The sequence below is a fragment of the Callorhinchus milii genome, unplaced genomic scaffold, assembly GCF_018977255.1.
Source record: "Callorhinchus milii isolate IMCB2004 unplaced genomic scaffold, IMCB_Cmil_1.0 Scaffold2, whole genome shotgun sequence".
NCBI lineage: Eukaryota > Metazoa > Chordata > Chondrichthyes > Chimaeriformes > Callorhinchidae > Callorhinchus > Callorhinchus milii.
In genome coordinates this window covers 43,316,546-43,334,865 of record NW_024704743.1, presented here as the reverse complement: position 1 = coordinate 43,334,865, position 18,320 = coordinate 43,316,546, and the positions used below count along the sequence as shown (strand labels likewise).

At 43.3% G+C, this 18,320-nt stretch overlaps 1 protein-coding gene across 1 annotated transcript in view; it reads right to left on the bottom strand.

The window, feature by feature from the left end:
• Positions 1–2,601: 2,601 nt before the first annotated feature.
• Positions 2,602–18,320, bottom strand: part of LOC103179960 (PH domain leucine-rich repeat-containing protein phosphatase 1) — a 119,099-nt gene continuing 103,380 nt past the window's right edge. Inside the window, exons 10-17 of the mRNA XM_007895524.2 lie at positions 16,829–16,984; positions 16,062–16,262; positions 15,352–15,514; positions 13,465–13,595; positions 11,127–11,243; positions 9,685–9,879; positions 5,188–5,416; positions 2,602–4,666 (exon numbers count right to left, since the gene is read on the bottom strand). Of these exons, the coding sequence (XP_007893715.2) occupies positions 3,524–4,666; positions 5,188–5,416; positions 9,685–9,879; positions 11,127–11,243; positions 13,465–13,595; positions 15,352–15,514; positions 16,062–16,262; positions 16,829–16,984 (2,335 nt within the window). The 3' untranslated portion in view covers positions 2,602–3,523. The remainder of the gene's footprint in view (positions 4,667–5,187; positions 5,417–9,684; positions 9,880–11,126; positions 11,244–13,464; positions 13,596–15,351; positions 15,515–16,061; positions 16,263–16,828; positions 16,985–18,320) is intronic.

The window sequence follows — 18,320 nt, the reverse complement described above, 5'->3', positions numbered from 1 at the left end:
GTCCATAAGTTAGCAGCTAACAAAGTCGCTACAGTACTTATTAAGTGATATTTCACTCCAGGATTTTTTTTTCAGATTGGAAATTCTCCTAAACCATCAGCTCAAACACATCCTTCCAGATCTACCCAATGGATTCCATTGATAAACAAAAGCAATTATAGCAATGGTTTACCAGAGTTCTTTTCAAATGAACATCACCAAATTGTGTTTATATCGCATTTTCACATTGGGAAGTTGGCCCAAGGGGCTGGGCAGTCAAGGGTTTGCACCTGAGCTGGGGATTGGATCTGAGAGGTGAAGAGCAAGGAGATAAGATGGGAGGATGACCGAACGGCCTGTCAAAAATGACGTCTTGAGACGCTCCCTCTTGACAAATGATATTCTGTCCATCTGCAACCTCTGCCTCCTCGTCTTCCTTGACCACTGCTGCCTTTGATTCAATTGACCACTCTATCCTCCTCCACCGCCTCTCCTCTCACCTCAACTTTCCAGGCTCTGTCCTTGAATGGTTCAGATCCTCCCTCTCACACTGTCTCCACTTCAGCTACACAAACGGTTTCTCCTCTAGCCAATTGCGTCTTGTGCTGCGTTCCTCAGGGATCTGTCCTTGGTCCCCTCCTTCCATATGTATGCAGATGACACCCAACTCTCTTTGCCTCCACTCTTGACTCCAGGACCACTGCTGTCCTGACAGAATGTCTGTCAGACATTAAGTCCTGGATGAGAGCTAACTTGCTTCAGTTGAAAGTCAGCAAGGCTGAGGCTCTCCTGATTGGTTCCCGTTTGCGCCTCCGCACCTCAGGCGCTGACAGCATCACTATCCAAGGATGCGCACTCCACCTTACTAAGCCAGAACCCTGGGATCTTGTTTGACCCTCAACTATGTTGTGGACTTTGGAAAAAGCTGAACGGGTCAAGGCGCGGATGTGGGGTTTAAAAGACAATTGAGAGTCGCACAAGACACCGTGAGATGGAGTGTGCATCTGTGAAGATTGATGCTGTCAACACCTGAGGTGAAAAGGCACTGATGGGAGTTAATTAGAAGAGCTTCTGTCTTTTTGGCATTCAACTGGAGAAAGTTAACTTTCATTCAGGACTTGACAGGCAATATGTCAGGACAGCAGTGGTCTTGGAATCAAGGGCAGAGCAAGAGATGTTTGAATACATGTGGAAGCTAATCCCAAGCACGTGGATGACATTACCAAGTGGGAGCATGTAAAGATTAAATAGAGGACTGAGGATGGAGCCCTGAGATTTGTCGCATATGACAGTGCTGCGCTGGAGGAGAAGCCTTTGACAGATATTAAGTGGAGACGATGGGAGAGGTAAGAATTAAACCATTTGAAGGTTGAGCTGAGATTCCCCAGCTCCAGTCCAAATCCCTAACTGTCATGCCCCTTGGGACATCCTACCAACATTAAAAGCGCTATACAAATGTAATTTGTTGTTGTTGAGAGAAAAGGTGGTGGAAAAGAATGGTCAACAGTATCAAAGGCGGCAGAGAGGTCAAAAAGGACCAGGAGGCAGAGAGAGCCTGGTCACAGGTAGAAAGAATGTCATTTGTGACATTGGCTAAAGCAGTTCTCGGTACTCCGGGCAACTCGGAATCCAGATTGGAGAGGTTCATCCAAAGAGTTCTGGGAAAGGAAAGAGCAAAGCTGGAGAGCAACAACTCGTTCCACTACCTTGGAGAGGAAAAGGAGGTTGGAGATGGAATGGTAATTAAGGATAACAACATTCATTATTTTCTGAAACATCTTCATATTCTTGATATGGTTCAATACAAGACGCGCAGTATGAATATAAGACTTCAGTGTGACACAACCACCCTGCTTCCCACACCACAGTTAAATAGCCGAATGCTGCTCACTATCTGGGTACACACGAGGAGACACAGGTAATGTACTGGAAATAAACAAACATCCTTCAAACTGTAGGACAGCAGGGATAAGTGTCTTCAAGAGATGAAATGCAGCTGTTTGACTACAAAATATAGTGACTATACATTACGGTAAATCCTATGGAAGCACTTTGAGACGTCTTTCCAGCGTGAAAGAACGCTCTATCAAATGCAAGTATAATTCTTTATTTTATCAGTCTGAACTGGATTGAAACTATATCTAAAGTGTGCAGTCTAAATCTTGTTGTTGTTATTGTAAACGATATCTGAGTGCTACCATAATAAAATTAAAATAATTCTTGCATTTGATACAGCGTCTTATCATATCATCGGGACCCCTCAAAGCACTTTGTGAATATACTGTAAAGTGATTTGATAGTGTATTTGTTGGCATAACATGGCAAGCCAGTTGCGCACAGTCATGTTCCACAAACAGCCATGGACTGAGTGATCAATTTTATTTGGGGATTGTTGGCCCAGGACACTAGGAGAAACTCTTCCCTTTTTGAATAGAGGAATGGCATCTTTAATGATTGCCTGAACAGACCTCAGTCCGAAGGAATATCTCGTCCGAAAGAAATAACATAAAGCCTTATCCTATCTCCTAATTATGCCAGGTTAAGAACGTTTGGTTTTGCAAACCAAAACTCAAAAATAAAAACCTTTAGAGTTTTACTTCTCATGAAAACCAAACACGCAGGTTTGTTTAAATTGTAGATTTATTTTAAACAAAATTGTATTAACATATCTGCTCGTGTATCCTTTGTAATATAATTTTTTTTGTTTCCTGGTGATAACATCGACACAGTCATGCTGTTGAGCAGCAGAAGACATGAAGAGAGAAATTCAAGTGTGACAACAGGCCAGCTGACAAAAAAACAGTCCTTGAACAAACCATAGCCAGGCAGTTTTCACACTGAGTAATCCCATCACTCATCAACTTCTTGAAGACGACAAGGAAAATAAAACCTTTTAAATGCTTTTCCAGATAAAGACTGCTCGGGAACTTTGTGTTGACTCTCATCATTATACAACATTCAAACTATTTACAATAATTTCTGAAATCAGCTGTTCTCTCAGAGAAGATTAGTAAATATCAGTGACTAGGTCACATTAATGAGTTTGCAACTCCTAGGAGTTAGTCTTTAATGTCTACAAATCTCTATGACAGTCGCTTTTTTTTGGAAAAAAAGCCATGATTTTAGCAAGACCACATTTATATCATGAACTACAATCAATCATTCTTAATACTTATGCTTCTCTGTTTTCTAACGAATGCTCGATGGTTTAAGAAAAATCTGCCTCTCCACGCGATACACTAAACCATTGTCTTACAGAAATGATATGCTCTAGCAAAACTGATACTAATCCATTATTTAGTTCTTAAAACGGTTAAATCAGTAACAACAGAACAAAGTGATGATTTCTTTTTAAAAAAAACTCACAAAGAATGGCTGCTCATGTCAGTGTGTGTAACTGGGGAGGAGCGGGGTAAAGTGAGACGGGGAGAAAGATTAGGAACGGGGACGAGATCTCACAAAACCTGTCCAGTCTCTGTTGAAAAGTAAGATGCTTTGAGCTCCTAAGGCTCAAGGTCAGTGAAAATAATAGTTTCGCTCCTGGTCATAGAGGTGTATCATAGCAATCTGGGAGCTGCTCCAGCTGATACTGTCTCTGCTGCTGCTCCTGATGCTGTTTCATTATCTCCTTCACTTCCTCCTCTAGTTCTGGTGGGATTATGAACTGGTCGTCAGGGTCCGGCTGGGCGGGGGCAGCGAAGTAGCCTCCGCCCTTCTTCAGGGGGGGATCTGCCGCCACCTCGATTAAATTGTGGCTCTTCTCTGGTGGGGCAACAGATCCGTTTCCCCGCCTGCGTCCGATGGTTCCCGTGGCAGAGGCCTCCGCTTGCTGGCTGTCGCTTTCCTCGTGGGCCTTCAGCACCGCCTTCTCCGAGCTCTCGTCCTCGTTGGCGCTGATGACGATCCCCTCGTCGCAGGTTTCGGAGGCCGAGTGCAGCACCATCTTCTCCGTCTGCTTGGCCCGGGTGCAGTGGATGTCGGCCTCCACCTCCACTCGGCTCCCGTTGGAAAAGACGCCCTCGATGGGCTCCTCATCCTCGCTGTCCAGCCCGTTGTCCGAGAAGGCGCTAGAGAAAGTGGCGCTGGAGAGCTGGCGCTGGAAGGAGTTGGTCAGGCACACGGGGTGCAGCATGCAGCGCTGCTCGCCGTGAAACACCGATCCCCCCTCAGCCAGCGTCACCTGGGGGGGCTCGTCGGAGGCCGTGGAGCCCACTTCGCTGCTCATTTCCGAGGTGGAGATTTCACTGCTGATCTCCGAGGCCACCCCGCTGCTGGAAGATGGCATCCCCAGAGTATCCGTGGGCCGGTCCTTTATCACCTCGCTCACTGAAGGAGGGAAAATGCCTGGACTTGGAGGCGGGACACCATTCATATCGCAAAGGCAAAAGCAGTCTTCGCTGACATTGAGCTGCACCACCACCGCACTGATGCTGTCGTTGCAGCCGTAGCTCTGGGCCAGACTACACAGCTTCTTGGCAGCAGCCAGAGCGTCAGGCACATTCCTCACGGACTCCACAGCTTCCACATAGGAGATACTGTCCCACAGACCCTTGCTGCCCAGGATGAAGAATTCGTCTTGCGGCGTGAGGGTGACGGACTGAACGTGAGGCCGAGGAACAACGTAGGGATGGAGGAACGTGTAGCCCAAGATCCTCGTGGAATCTGTCACCCCATTGACTTTATTGTCCTGTAACACACACAATCAAACAGGACTTTTAGAAGAACTTCGATTTTTAACAGTGCCTGGTACGATGAGGCATCTCATTGCACCCTTCCTTACAGCAGACGGTTTGGTTGAGGAAGGCCCTCCAGCCCATTTGGTCTCATCCATCCAGAACACCCTCCCAACAGCCCTCCCCATCAAAACATCAGTCCAGCCTCCTAGCCTCAATAACAACAAGTGGCAAGTCAAGTGTGAAAATTTCCTAGATTCATTCCTGAAATGAAATACTCTTGTATGAAAACACAGAAATCAGCTCGGTTATACCTGCTGTATCTTTCATCCTTTAATTTGTACACACAGGAGGCACATTTTAAAATCTAGTCACATGAGAGTTATTACAAGATGTGCCCATAAGGAATATATGATCTAATAGTTAACCCATAGCATTAAAGGATGTCAAATAAATTCATTAGAAATTTGGCCATTTGGCAATTGGTCCATAGTACAAATTAATTTCATGGGGCAACAATTACTGGTTATTTTACCTCAGTGACCATGGCTTTGTGACGTTTAATCCGCTGCAGTTCTTCTTCACAGCGCACAGTATACAGCTTTGAAAGAGGCAGGGGTTTGCCATCTCTGCACAGGATAGCTTGGCACTTCCCAACATTGGCTGCGGTCAGTGTGAAACAACCAGAGGGATCCATGGGATCATGTTTAATGTGGCAAAGCACAGCGGAGCCGCCCAGCTTCTGTCCAGCAGTTCCAAGTTTCCTAAAAAGATTTACAAAAAGAAAATTAGTGTCAGAATACCTAAACGGCAAAGAGAGCGGTCAGTGAATGGTTAAGGGTTGGAAATAATCTGTTTTTAAATAATAAATACAAGATATAATACACAACAAGATCCACAGATATAGGTGCAGATTTTAAAACCGTGGTCTTTCTTCGTGAAATATCTGGCTTCAGTGGTTTCTAGTCAAGGCCAATCCACCCATTCTTAGCCTGTAAGAGTATTTTATCATAAAATTTAACATTGTGCAACATTGTTTAAAATTCTTAAACTAAGCTTTAATTTTGCTCACAAAATATACAGTCAATTCACTTTACAGTATATTCCGTAAAGCGCTTTGAGACTTCTGAACGACGTGATAAGGCCCAAACGCAAGGATTATTATTAATTTGGAAGTCAGTTTTCTGCAGTTCTTGAACAGAACCGGCGTACAATTAACTCTAAATTTAAGAATTCTCTAGAATTCTGCACAATCTTAAAAATTGTAAGACTGTCTTACAGGCTAAGGCTAAGATAGAATTTCAGAGATCAGGAGTCTGAATGCAAACCATCTGTGATGTTCTACGTTACCACAAGGTGTTTCGCTGCATCTTTGACACTTAAATTTAGTGTTAATTTGTGAATCGTTTCTCTTTAAAAACTGCAAGAAGTCTCAGAGAGTTAAAGAATTCTTTAATTTGACTTTGAAATTGAAGTTTAATTTAATAATTCAACAATATTGCACAATGTTACGTTCTGACAAATCAACATCCACTGGAATTGGCAAATCTCATATCTGGCTTTTAACACTCGGGGGAATTTCCAGGATTCACAAACATTGAATCCTGCAGGTATCCAGAGCTGATTTTCACTCCCACATGCCAGAGGTCCACTCAAACAGCAATCTCCTGCTGGGAGCTTCCTTTAGCTGAATCCAACATTTCAGAAGTCAGTTACGAGATTGGTATCCGAGCAGAGTTCTGGGCGACTGTGAAACATCGATACCTTCCGGATTTGATATTTGCAGGTACTTTTATACAATACCCACTATTCACCTACATAGTTTAATATCTTCCATTAACAACATGGATAACAGTGAAAGGTGAACAGCAATTAACATCTGCTTGTTGGTTCTTCTCCGAACAAACACAAATCCTGGAAACTGTTATTTCATTATGGCAGAGAAAGACTCCTGAAGTCTTTACCGGGTCAACAACGACAAGATTACATTTGTATAGTTGGGCGTTGGGCGGATGTCCCAAGGCCCTGGACAGTGCACAGCATTTCAGACCCGAGCTAGGGTCAGGGGGGGGAAAAAAGAGGGAAGGGGAAGGGGTATGGCCAATGGCATGGTCGGTCGAAGAGGAGGGTCTTGAGGCGGGACTTGAAGGAGGCTAAGGAAGGGGCGAGGCGGAGTGATTGGGGCATGGAATTCCAGAGGTTGGGGGCAGAGTGGCTGAAGGCTCTCCCGCCAATGGTGGGGCGGGTGGGTCGGGGGACATGGAGCAGGCCAGAACCGGCTAAGCGGAAAGAACGGGCGGGTTGGTAGGGGATTAGGAGGTCGCAGAGGTAGGGTGCGGCGAGGCCATGGAGGGCTTTGTATGTGAGGACCAGGATCTTGAACTGGATCCTCTGAAGGATAGGGAGCCAGTGGAGTCGGGCGAGAGTGGGGGAGATGGGGTCACGGATTGTAGGTTTTGATTGTACAATCGAATGATTGTAGCTCAACTCAAATACAACTGCAGATGTCCTGTGCATTACATGAGCTTGGAACTGGAATAAGCTGGAATAGCACAGGGCAAATTGAAAGGTCTAAGTTTGTCAAATGTTCCTTCGTATTCTCGTTTTAGCTCAAATGTACACAGGCATTTTCATTATTGAAGCTGCGCTGAAGGATCCCAAGGTTTTATGCTAGATATTAAAAATTGCCATGGTGCTGTTGACCAATCTGAAACTTCATTTGGTGAAGTCAAAATACCCTGGGAAAGCTGCCAGGAACATGCACTCAATCAGAGTAACAATTGACTAGCCAACTTTCACTACTCAGAGATTCAAGTGCCTGAGCATATAAAATATTTTTTTCCTTCTTTGAGTGCACACTTAGAACTTGCTTCAATTGCTGCCTTTACTTTTTTTTAAAAAACATGAATAAAGAATGGAATGAGCTGTCCAGATAGCTGCTGGGATGTCGTAGCGAGGAGTTACAGACAGGTACAAAATCACTTAGCGGGTGAGTTGGAAGGGGTTTAGTAGGTCGCAGAAGTAGGGTGAGGCAAGATCGTGGATGAATTTAAAAGTAAGGACAAGGATCTTGAACTCAATCCTCTGGAGAATGGGGAGCCAGTGAGGGTAGGGTTGATAGTGAGCTGGGTGAAGGTAATAATAATAATAATAATCCTTGCATTTGATATAGCGCTTTTCACGTCGGGAGGACATTCCAAAGCGCTTCACAGAACATGCTGTAAAATGAATTGACTGTATATTTGTGGGCGAACGTGGCAGCCAATTGCACACAGCAATGTCCCACAAACAGTCGTAGATTGAAAATGACCAATTTATTATTGTTTTTGGTTTTGGAGGGATTATTATTAGGTGTGTGGAGTAAGGAAACTTGCCCAAGGTTTCGCCCTGTCTGGAATTGAACTCAGGTCTCTCGCTTGCAAAGCGAGTGCTCTAACCACTGAGCTACAGGACTCCACAAGGTTGATAAAGTAAGGTTGATAGTGAGCTGAGTGAGGGTAAGATTGATAGTGAGCTGGGTGAGGGTAAGGTTGATAGTGAGCTGGGTGAGGGTAGGGTTGATAGTGAGCTGGGTGAGGGTAGGGTTGATAGTGAGCTGGGTGAGGGTAGGGTTGATAGTGAGCTGGGTGAGGGTAGGGTTGATAGGCTCACAAAGCCTGGTATAGGGGAGGACAAAAGCTGCAGAGTTCTGAATAATTTGTATCTTGTGGAGGGAAGTGTTGGGAAGCCCGGCGAGCAGCAGTTGGCATAGTCATAGTCATAATAAAAGCAAGAATGAGGCTCTCAGGGCCTGAGGGGAGAGGTAATGGTGGAGAAGGGCAATGTTTCGGAGATTACAGTTGATTACTCAATTACAGTTGAGTGTCGTTCAAGACACTGAGTTTGTGCACTTGCTCCACGAGGCGGAGTGTGGATTTATCTCTGTAGATTGATGCTGTTAGCACCTGAGGTGAGAAGGCGCTGATGCGAGCCGGGCAGACTGTTGACATTCAACTAGAAAAAGGCAGAGGGAGACTGGTCACAGACGGAGAGAATGTCATTTTGTAACTCTGACCAGGGTAGTCTCTGTACAATGGTCAGCACAGAATCCAGATCGGAGGGGTTCATGCAGGGAGACAAAAGAGCGAAGCTGGGAAGCAACAACTTGTTCCAGTACCTTACGGAGGAAAGAGGGGTTGGAGATGGGATGGTACTTAGGGAACAGGGAATGGGTTGAGCGCTTTTTGTGCGCTCAGACATGTGTCATCATGGTGCTGACGTGACATGACACACGCTGAGTGTACAGGGGTGACCAGATCTCAAGTGCGACTCACATTGCTAAAGGCAGCCAGTTTTCTGTAGTGATCATAATAATAATAATCCTTGGATTTGATATATAGCGCCTTTCACATCGTCGAGACATCTCAGAGCACTTCACAGGATATAGAAACATAGAAACAGGCATAGGCTATTCAGCCCCTCGAGCCTGTTCCGCCATTTGATAAGATCATGGCTGATATGCAACTCAACTCTAGTTACCCGCCTTTGCCCCATATCCCTTAATATCCTGACCTAACAAATATCTATCCACCTCAGTCTTGAAGATGTGAATGGATCCAGCACCCACAACATTTTGGGGGAGAGAATTCCAGATTTTCACTACCTTTTGGGTGAAAAACTGCCTCCTAATTTCACTCATAAATGGCCTAGCTATAATTTTAAGATTATGCCCTCTTGTTCTGGAATCCCCACCAGAGGAAATAGTTTACCTGTATCTATCCTATACTGTAAAGAGGCTTGACTGTTTATTTTATGGGCCAAACGCAGCAGCCAATTGTGCACAGCAGTGTCCCACAAACAGCCATGGAGTGAGTGACCGATTTTATTTGGGGGATTGTTGGCCAGGAAACCAGGAGGGAGAAAGACGGGCTAGGATTATTGGGCACCTCGCAACCTCCGCCTTCTAATACATCATCAGTCAAAGTAATTGCAAGGCCATGGCTACCACCAGGGCAAGTGCACTGCGTGCTAATTTCTTTACGAGTTTGCTCACCTCTGCATGACCAGGAAGGTGTTGGTCATGTATTCCTCGTCGGTCTTTGACTTCTGCAATTCCTCTGCCAACACGTCGCTCATGGTGCACTGCAGGAGGTAGGGCACCTCCACATTCCGATCACCGTCAAATACTCCGTACAAAGCCTCTCTGTTGTCACAGAAGTTATTCACCGATAAGGCGGCTACACACAACCTGGAATTAAAATTAATTATTCAGTCATTTAAAAAAAATCATAGCTATTATCAAAAGAACGTACATTTATTTTGGTGTTTGATTTAGTAAATACATAAGAGTTTTAAACCATAGCCCCCACCCCCCCGCTGAATATTACACAATTTAGTTTAACAGAAACACATGCACTTTTTCAAACTGCACTCCACTGTTACAACTTTACTGAACAAACTGCTTGTCAGTATTTATACTCCACAAGAGTCACCATCCACTCCTTACTCCCTCCCATACCCTTCTATTCTTCTCTCCCGCATGCATATATCTATCTTCCTATTGAATGCATCTACACTATCTACTCCAACCACTGCTTCAGGCAGTGAGTTCCACAATCTCACTATCCTCTGCCGGAAAGTAGCTCCTCCTATATTCGCTTTTAGATCCCTTTGTTGTTATCTATACTTGTGTCCCTGGTTATGACCTCCCCAATGCAGCTTTAGCAAATTTTAGGAAAGGCTGTGTTTGGCTCCATGTTTGATTACACTTTCAATTTCTTCAAAGCAGCCGACTATTAAAAGTAGTGAAACAGTAAAGAGATACAGGCAGGAATGGATCATTAGTCCACCTGGCCTTTCCCTTTCCATCCGCTGAAGATGCCGCCACACATCAATTTCACCATCTAATTACACTGAATTATCTTAGTATTCAAAAACCTGTCTGGTGTTGTTACGGGGGTCCATACAGTCACTCCAGTCTTCCTCACCCTGAACCCACCTCACCTCAGCCCACCTCACCCTGGCCCACAGCACTGTTCCTGTTTTTTTTGCAGTCGCTGAGGCCCTGCGCTGTGACTCAAATAATTCCATTAGGTTTGAAGCAGTCCATTTAGAAATGACTGTGGTGAACAAAAATCTATTCTGCAGCTTGAATTCCTTTGAATATTCCTTTTCTGAAGCGACTCTCGTTTCTCCTTTTCAATCCCTCTGTAAACTTGTTTCAGTGGAGGATAAAGAAGCCTTTCAATTTCCAAGGATCCATTAAAGCACTAGCTCTTTACTTCTGGAGACACAGGAATCTCATATAGATGTAACGTGTCAGTTATTTCTGCATCCCAGCAACCGCAGAAACAAAGGGAACAATCTTCCACCAGCTCATGACAAACAAAATGTGACTTTCCAGTATTCAATGTACAAATATCTCCAGCCAATTTTCACGTGAGAAATTCTGACGAGACAGAAGATGTGCGTTTTAATTCCTTAAACGCAACATACCTGTTTTTCACTCCTGAGGCTTCTGTGTATCCATGACTCCACACAGCTGGGGCACCAGACGCCTCACCAACTGCAAAGGATGTGGCCGACTGGTCTATCTTGAAGCAACGGATGTTACTGGGATAAAAACAAAGAGAAATTAATTATGTTAAATAAATAATCCTTACATTTGACATAGCGCCTTGCCATGTCGTTGAGATGTCTCAAAGCTCTTCACAGAACACAGTGTAAAGTGAATTGACGGTATATGTTGTGGGCGAATTACTGCCTAAGGTCCTTCAGCCAAGGTTTCATTATTCATGCTTCATCCTTGGTAATGAGCGTCAGGCAGGCTGTTCGACACTAGGGGACGCCACAGCCGAGGACAAACAATGTCCTCAACCAACATCTACACGCACACACTGCTCTATCACTGGATGGAGATTAGGAACAGGAATCAGAAGGAAGCTGCAGGAAGAGGGGAACCATGGCTGATTTTCCTCTCCTTAACCTGGGGTATTAAAGCCAATTATACCATCTCTCTACAGCTGCCCTGGCTGAGATCAGCTTACTCTGCACAGTGTAAAACCTCAGACGTTCCCCAACATGTAATGGGGTCTCTTAAGGGCAAAGTGCATTGGTGCAGGCAATATTAAAAACAGCCAAATATTCTGCATCATTATAACAAATGTTTGATTTATTTAGTGTCAGCCTGGCGCAGTGGTAGGATTCTCACCTCAGAGACAGAAGGCCAAGCCCCACATCAGGAATTTGATCTCATAGCCTAGGCTGACACTCCAATGCAGTTGGGAGCAGTAAACTGTCAGACATGCAGTTTGATGACATTAAACTAAGGTCCAAAGAGAAGGGAGTTTCTCCTGGTTTTCTGGCCAACAATGCCTCAGATGAAATTGGTCAGTCACCTCATGGCTGCTTATGGGGTATTGCTGTACACAACTTGGCTGTCGCTTTTGCCTACGAATACACAGCCACTACACTTTACACAAAGAAATGTTTTGGCAGAGCTATAATAATGCAAACAGTATTTTAATTATTCAGTAATATATTCATGGAAAGCTGTATGAGAGTCCTGTAGCTCAGTGGTTAGAGCACTCGCTTTGCAAGCGAGAGACCTGAGTTCAATTCCAGGCAGAGGGCGAAACCTTGGGCAAGTTTCCTTACTCCACACGCCTAATAATAATCCCTCCAAAATCAAAAACAATAATATAATTGGTCATTTTCAATCTACGACTGTTTGTGGGACATTGCTGTGCGCAATTGGCTGCCGCGTTGGCCCACAAATATACAGTCAATTCACTTTACAGTGTGTTCTGTGAAGCGCTTTGGAACGTCCTCCCGACGTGAAAAGCGCTATATCAAATGCAAGGATTATCATTATTATTATATTGAAGTGAACGATTTGATATTAATGCACACTTTTTTTGTTACAGAGTCAGGGGCATCAAATCATTCTGATTATTATGCATAATGCCACATAAACTGTTAACAGTGAAATACATTTCATTCTAGATGCTTGTCATATTTGCTAAGCACTTTTCCTTCAAAGATTGGTTGCATGTAACAAATGAACATTGTTATACAACAAGTCACAAAAAGAATTGCATTTTTAAAAAATCTATACGTTTTTATTTTATTTCCATAACACACAGGAACTGCTGCTAAACAGACAGCTTGTTCCTAAGTCTCCAACTATGCAGCTTGAGTCAGCGTTCAGGAGGTAACTCTTTCCCAAGAACTCTGTGCATTTCAATCAATACTAATTAAGTTTGCCAACCAAAACAAGTAATAATTGGTCATTCACTTTGTGGAATATTGCTGTGCACAAATTGGCTGCTGCGTTCGCCTATAAAATACACAATAACTGCACTTTAAAGTAAATCCTGTGAAGTGCTTTGAGAGATCCTGACGTGAAAGGTGGAATACCAAATGTAAGGATTATTATTTTAACAACAGGAAGTGAAGTGATACCAGGGATCGATTCCAATGAATGTTAAGATACTTCATTAAAATCCTTAAGATTTTCTGCAGCTGTTTTCTGAGGTTTATTTTGTGGGCGAAACATGGCAGCCAATTGCGCTCAGCAGTGTCCCACAAAAGCCGCATGGTTATCAAAAGCGTTATTATCAAAAACCTTCTGAGAATCAATGTGTACCACATCCATATCTTCATTATTATCAACATTATCTTCCTCAGTTCTCTCAGTTACTTCAAAGAACTCTTATTAGATTAATCAAAGTAAGAATCGCTGGTGAGTTCAAAGGCAACACTACCCTCAGGCTAAAGGAAGAGAACAAGATTTGGGCTAAAGCAGTGTTAAGTGGGAAATGCAATTGCTTACTTCAGCAGCTCCAGAGTTTTGTGATCCAGAACTAGCCTGGGGTTTCCAGTCAGGTCTAGTTCCTGTAGTTTCAGTGGCAGATTTTCGGGCAACGTGATCTCGTTCAGCTCATTACAGCTCAGGTCAACGCACTGTGGAAACAAGCAAACAGGCACTATGGATTGGGCTGGCTTCCAGCTCATCGGCATCGTGTGTCCATACTCAAGAGTTATGTAAGATCTGTTAGTGCTCCTTTCAGTTCAAGCTTTTGATTGATTTTACTTACTTTCTTTCCCTTCCCTGCAACCCCCCCGAATCCAGAACAGGGTTCTCAATATCGGGTTCCGAAATGCTTTCCTGGGTGAAGGACCCCACATAAATACAAGTTGTTGCTATCTAATATGCGCCGATTCCTTAATAGGATTCTTTAAGAAGAAAATGGGAGCTGCGTCATACCGGCCGATCTGCGGGGATCTTTAACCCAATGCAATCTGCTTTCGGAGCTCCCACTGCTTGGGTTAGCGTTAAAAGCTCCACTTTATTTCTTTAGTAAGAAATCCCATAGAGAAATGACCACCTATCACAGGGGCAGTGCCATCCTATCATGACCTTTCCATAGCTATCTTCTACACAACTACTCCAGTAGCAGCTGGACTGATAGTAAGTCCTGACCCCACAATATGCACTTTGCAACCAGAAGCGTGGCTTAGCCTGGGGAGGATTAGACAAAAGTCCTTTGCAAAATTAAAATAAACACAGAAATTAAAATAAAACACTTCTTGTTGGAAAAGATAGCAAAACAACCACCATCATAAATCTGACCTTACATTGAATTTCCCCCCCCACCCAAACAGCATTTCTTTGTTTAAACGGATATCCCATTCCAATGAAACATGACACGATTAATGGTTTTCCTGATTTATCAAAAAATAATGTTTTTTTTTAAACAACAGCTGGTTTTATTTCATTCGGAATATGCAAAGCTCTGTGTCTAATCCAATGTGCTGACCTACATCTGCATCAACTGAGGTTAATATTGCTGGATACAGAGATTATGGAGGAGTTTGTCCAAAAAAAAGCTTTACCCTGCAAAAGTCTATAATATTATGAGCCATTAGCAATGAACATAGGTTTTTTTAAACTTTTAAATATGCAACGCATTAAAAACACAGCTCAACAAGCTTGCTCCAGTAACAAAGCTTGGTTAATCACTTGGTTACTGGGGATGCAGGAACTGATGTTTAAATGTACAACTTGTGACACGGTTTGGTTGTCAAAATTCATTATACTGAGACCTGGCATCATAATCCAGGCTCAGTACCTGGAAGGGCAGATAGAATTGAGCTGCCTCAGTTTATAGTGTATAAACTGTTAGACAGGGAAGTGTAGACATGTAAGAGTATGTTTGCTGCAAGCCTGCATTGCTGCACTGACGGGGCCCAAACTGATTTTTTCTTTCTTTCACATCCGTCTAAACTGGAAAGCAAAAACAGCAGTGCACAAAACAGGCGTGGTCAGATAACTCTCCTGCGGGGGTTGGGGGGGGGGGGGGGGGGGGAGGTAAAAATGAAGGTAAGAAAATTATAGCAGCCACAAATTTCAGCGAAACTTGCAAACATACCCAAATTAAACCCACCCACATTGACTGGTTAACACAGAGACCGTACAGCATACATATTATTTTGGCTTGGCCGCTGGGTGATTGCTAGTCACACCAACCTCTGAATTTACAGGATAAATCAGTGTTAGATAGACTGACTGGCCTTCATAACAACAAATCATCCACAATCTATTTGTCAGGAGGTCGTTAACCAAACCATGTCACCCTCATATATTTTGTGACAATATATTGAATGAGGATTTGGTTTCTGGAGATAGTGTGCTTTCCGGATAGCTTTTCTTTGGTACCTTAATTTCTAAGAGCTGCATGACTTCAGGAAAGACTTCGATACAGTTGGAATGTGCAATGACTGTGTGCAGACGCCTGCAGTTCATGATAGTGGTAGGAATGGCCTTCAGTTTGTTCCCGCTGAGATCCATTTCTTCCAACTCTTCCAGCTTTGCCATTTTACTGAAAAAGTGAAGCGAGAGAGTTTCACACAAACCACCACATGGAAACTACAGATGCTGATGTAAAAGCAGAAGGATTGTTGTTGCCTGGAAGAAGGACAACAATAACAGGTTGCATTTGTATCGGGCCTTTCACAACAGGAGGACGTCCCTAAGCGCTGGTTAGTCAAGGATGAGGAGAAAAAATGGTGGCGGTGATGGGGCGTTAACCAGATTTCTGCATCTGTGAATATGCTAGGTATTCAGCAAGAGTCAACCATGTGCAGATCAAATAGAGTTCAAGTCAATAAGAGGTGTCTTACAAAGCACTTGTGTACTGCGTCCAGCACCACTCAGTGCAATCGCATCTTACAAGCCACAACCTTCCTCATACTCTTCATTTGTCAACTCTCCATTGTGGCAATCAGTGCTCACAGTGATTGTCACATCAGTTAGCAATGCAAACTCCCTTTGCAGGAATCACCAACAGAACTGTAGAAAAGCAGCTTTCCCCAACAAACGTCCGGTAGAGAGTTACGAAGAGGATGTGTTTGAAAAGGCCATCTTACCTGGCTGGAAAGCTCTGGAGCCGGTTGTAAGCGAGGTGCAGGACTTTAAGATAAGTGTGACCGGTCAGTAGTGGCACACATTTATCCGTGAGAGAATTATTGCTGAGATACAGCTCTTGTAGTACACTGTGGCTCTCCTCAGACAGGCAGGAGGGAGGAAGCATTTCTAATTTATTTGCTGAAACGTTCAGACATCGCAAGCTGTTAGAGGAAGATGACAAAAAATAAGGTCACATTTCTAATTGTCAGCAGGTTTTGTAAAATCTATAGTTAACAGCACACATTTAACAGCTGGACCTGATCTGCTCATTTGGGATCACTATTGGAGGAGGGAAATGACATTCATGGAATTGTTTTGGAGGGAATGATCCTGCCTCTTGCACACTGGAAGCATTAGCAATGCTGGACATACATTTTTCTTTTGCTTATAGAGAAAGGCAGCCAAGCACCTACACGGTTAGCTCAGAGCATATCCGTGGGTAGCACGATATTTGATGCTCAAGCGTTGGGATAATTGTGCCTGTCCCGGCTAACATCTCCTGTGGTTTAATTTGGTTCTCAATGTTCTGTCCAGCTATCAAAATTGGCCACAAAGTAGAATAAAGGGCAGTCTTTCTGCACCAATGTATGATAGTTTGTCAAGTCAAAAGGACAGCAAGACATGCTTCTAAGGCAGACGAAGGTCACTTTTTCCGATACTATGAATTCATTTTACGGATGTGAATAATAATAATAGAAACAGCATCGTTAGGAAACGTCTCAATTACCCGTCAGCTTTCAGGAAAAGGTTAGAGGGCAACTCGGTTAATTGATTGTGCTGGATGTCGAGGACCTCCACCTGCGTCCGCTCAAGTCGTTCCGGAAGTTTCCGGAGTTGGTTGTGACCTGCCAGTAGTTTGCGCAAGCTCCCGTTACAGAACAACCTTTGAAAGGAAACATACAACACTGAGTCCTCTGCTCCTCGGCACAAAAGTACTTTGAGCTGTCCTGAGCTGCTCTACTGAGTGTGGAGAAACTCACAGAAATACACCCTCAGTCTCCAGCTGTAACAAACAGACCAGAGATGAGAGAGCTTCACAGTGTTAGCCATGAGAACATTGTTTTTTTAAGATCATGCAACACACTTGAAAATTATTAAAATCAGTCTTCAATTGGAAGTGCTTGAGCTTATGGAGTTCTTAAAAAGGCCTGCGGGAAATAAAACAGCTTCCAAATTAAGAACAAATTTAAGAGCTTTTGAAATTTCTGCACAATCTTGCAATCTTAAAGGTAAGTTGTCTTAAGGCTAAGAATGTGAGAAATTTCAGCAAGCACAAAGGCAGCAGGCATGACATCTGCAAACTGTCTTTGTATCCGCTTAAACCGATTGCTTGTGTTGCAAAACACACACAAATAATGATCTGGCACCATCAGTAATATGATTAAAACTGTTCATGTTGGAGATCTGAAATTAAATCAGGGAGTAATAGAAATCCATAGTGGGTCAATCAGAAGCTGAAATGAAAAATGGGTTAAGCTTGCGAGCATGAGCCATCAGCAGAACTTGCATTATTACAGTTAAGTAAGCTGCCAAAATCAAGGTTATATTTTAAGAGATCGTAAATAATAATAAGAATCCTGCATTTGATATAGAGCCTCTTGCGTCAGAACGACATCTGAAAATGCTTCACAGGATTCATTGTAAAGTGTAGTGACTATGTTGAGGAACCTTAGTTTATCTTGTCATTTCTACAAGTTGGGCACCCTGTTTTAAATGAAGCTTTTGTGGTTACTGAATCTGTATACGTGTATTTTGTAGGCAAACAAAATACTTTCATATAAGTCACAATCTTTTTTTGGTGACAAGAATAAAACTTTTAAAAAGCATTTCTGCACTGCACCAGTGTACAATCAGTACTTTTTCTGGAGTTTTTTTAGGCCTTGTCTCGACATAAAGAAGAATAACACATTTGAGATGCAATCACATGGCTGTACCACAGTCACAGATAACAAGCTTTCACGCAGTTAAATATAAATTATATGGAAACTGGTTCCAGGAAGATGGTTTCCTTGAACGTCGATCAAATTTCATATCTACAAAAAACTCATTACTATCCTGTCATCCATCATATATATTATATAAATAAAATAAAAACAATTGCAATGTGTCTGCCATCTGGTCCCCACTTTTGCGATGTATTGTTAAATGTCTGGAATCATCCCCTCAGTTAACCTCTGTCCTTCCAACCATCATCATATTACAAACATCACTCTATGGGC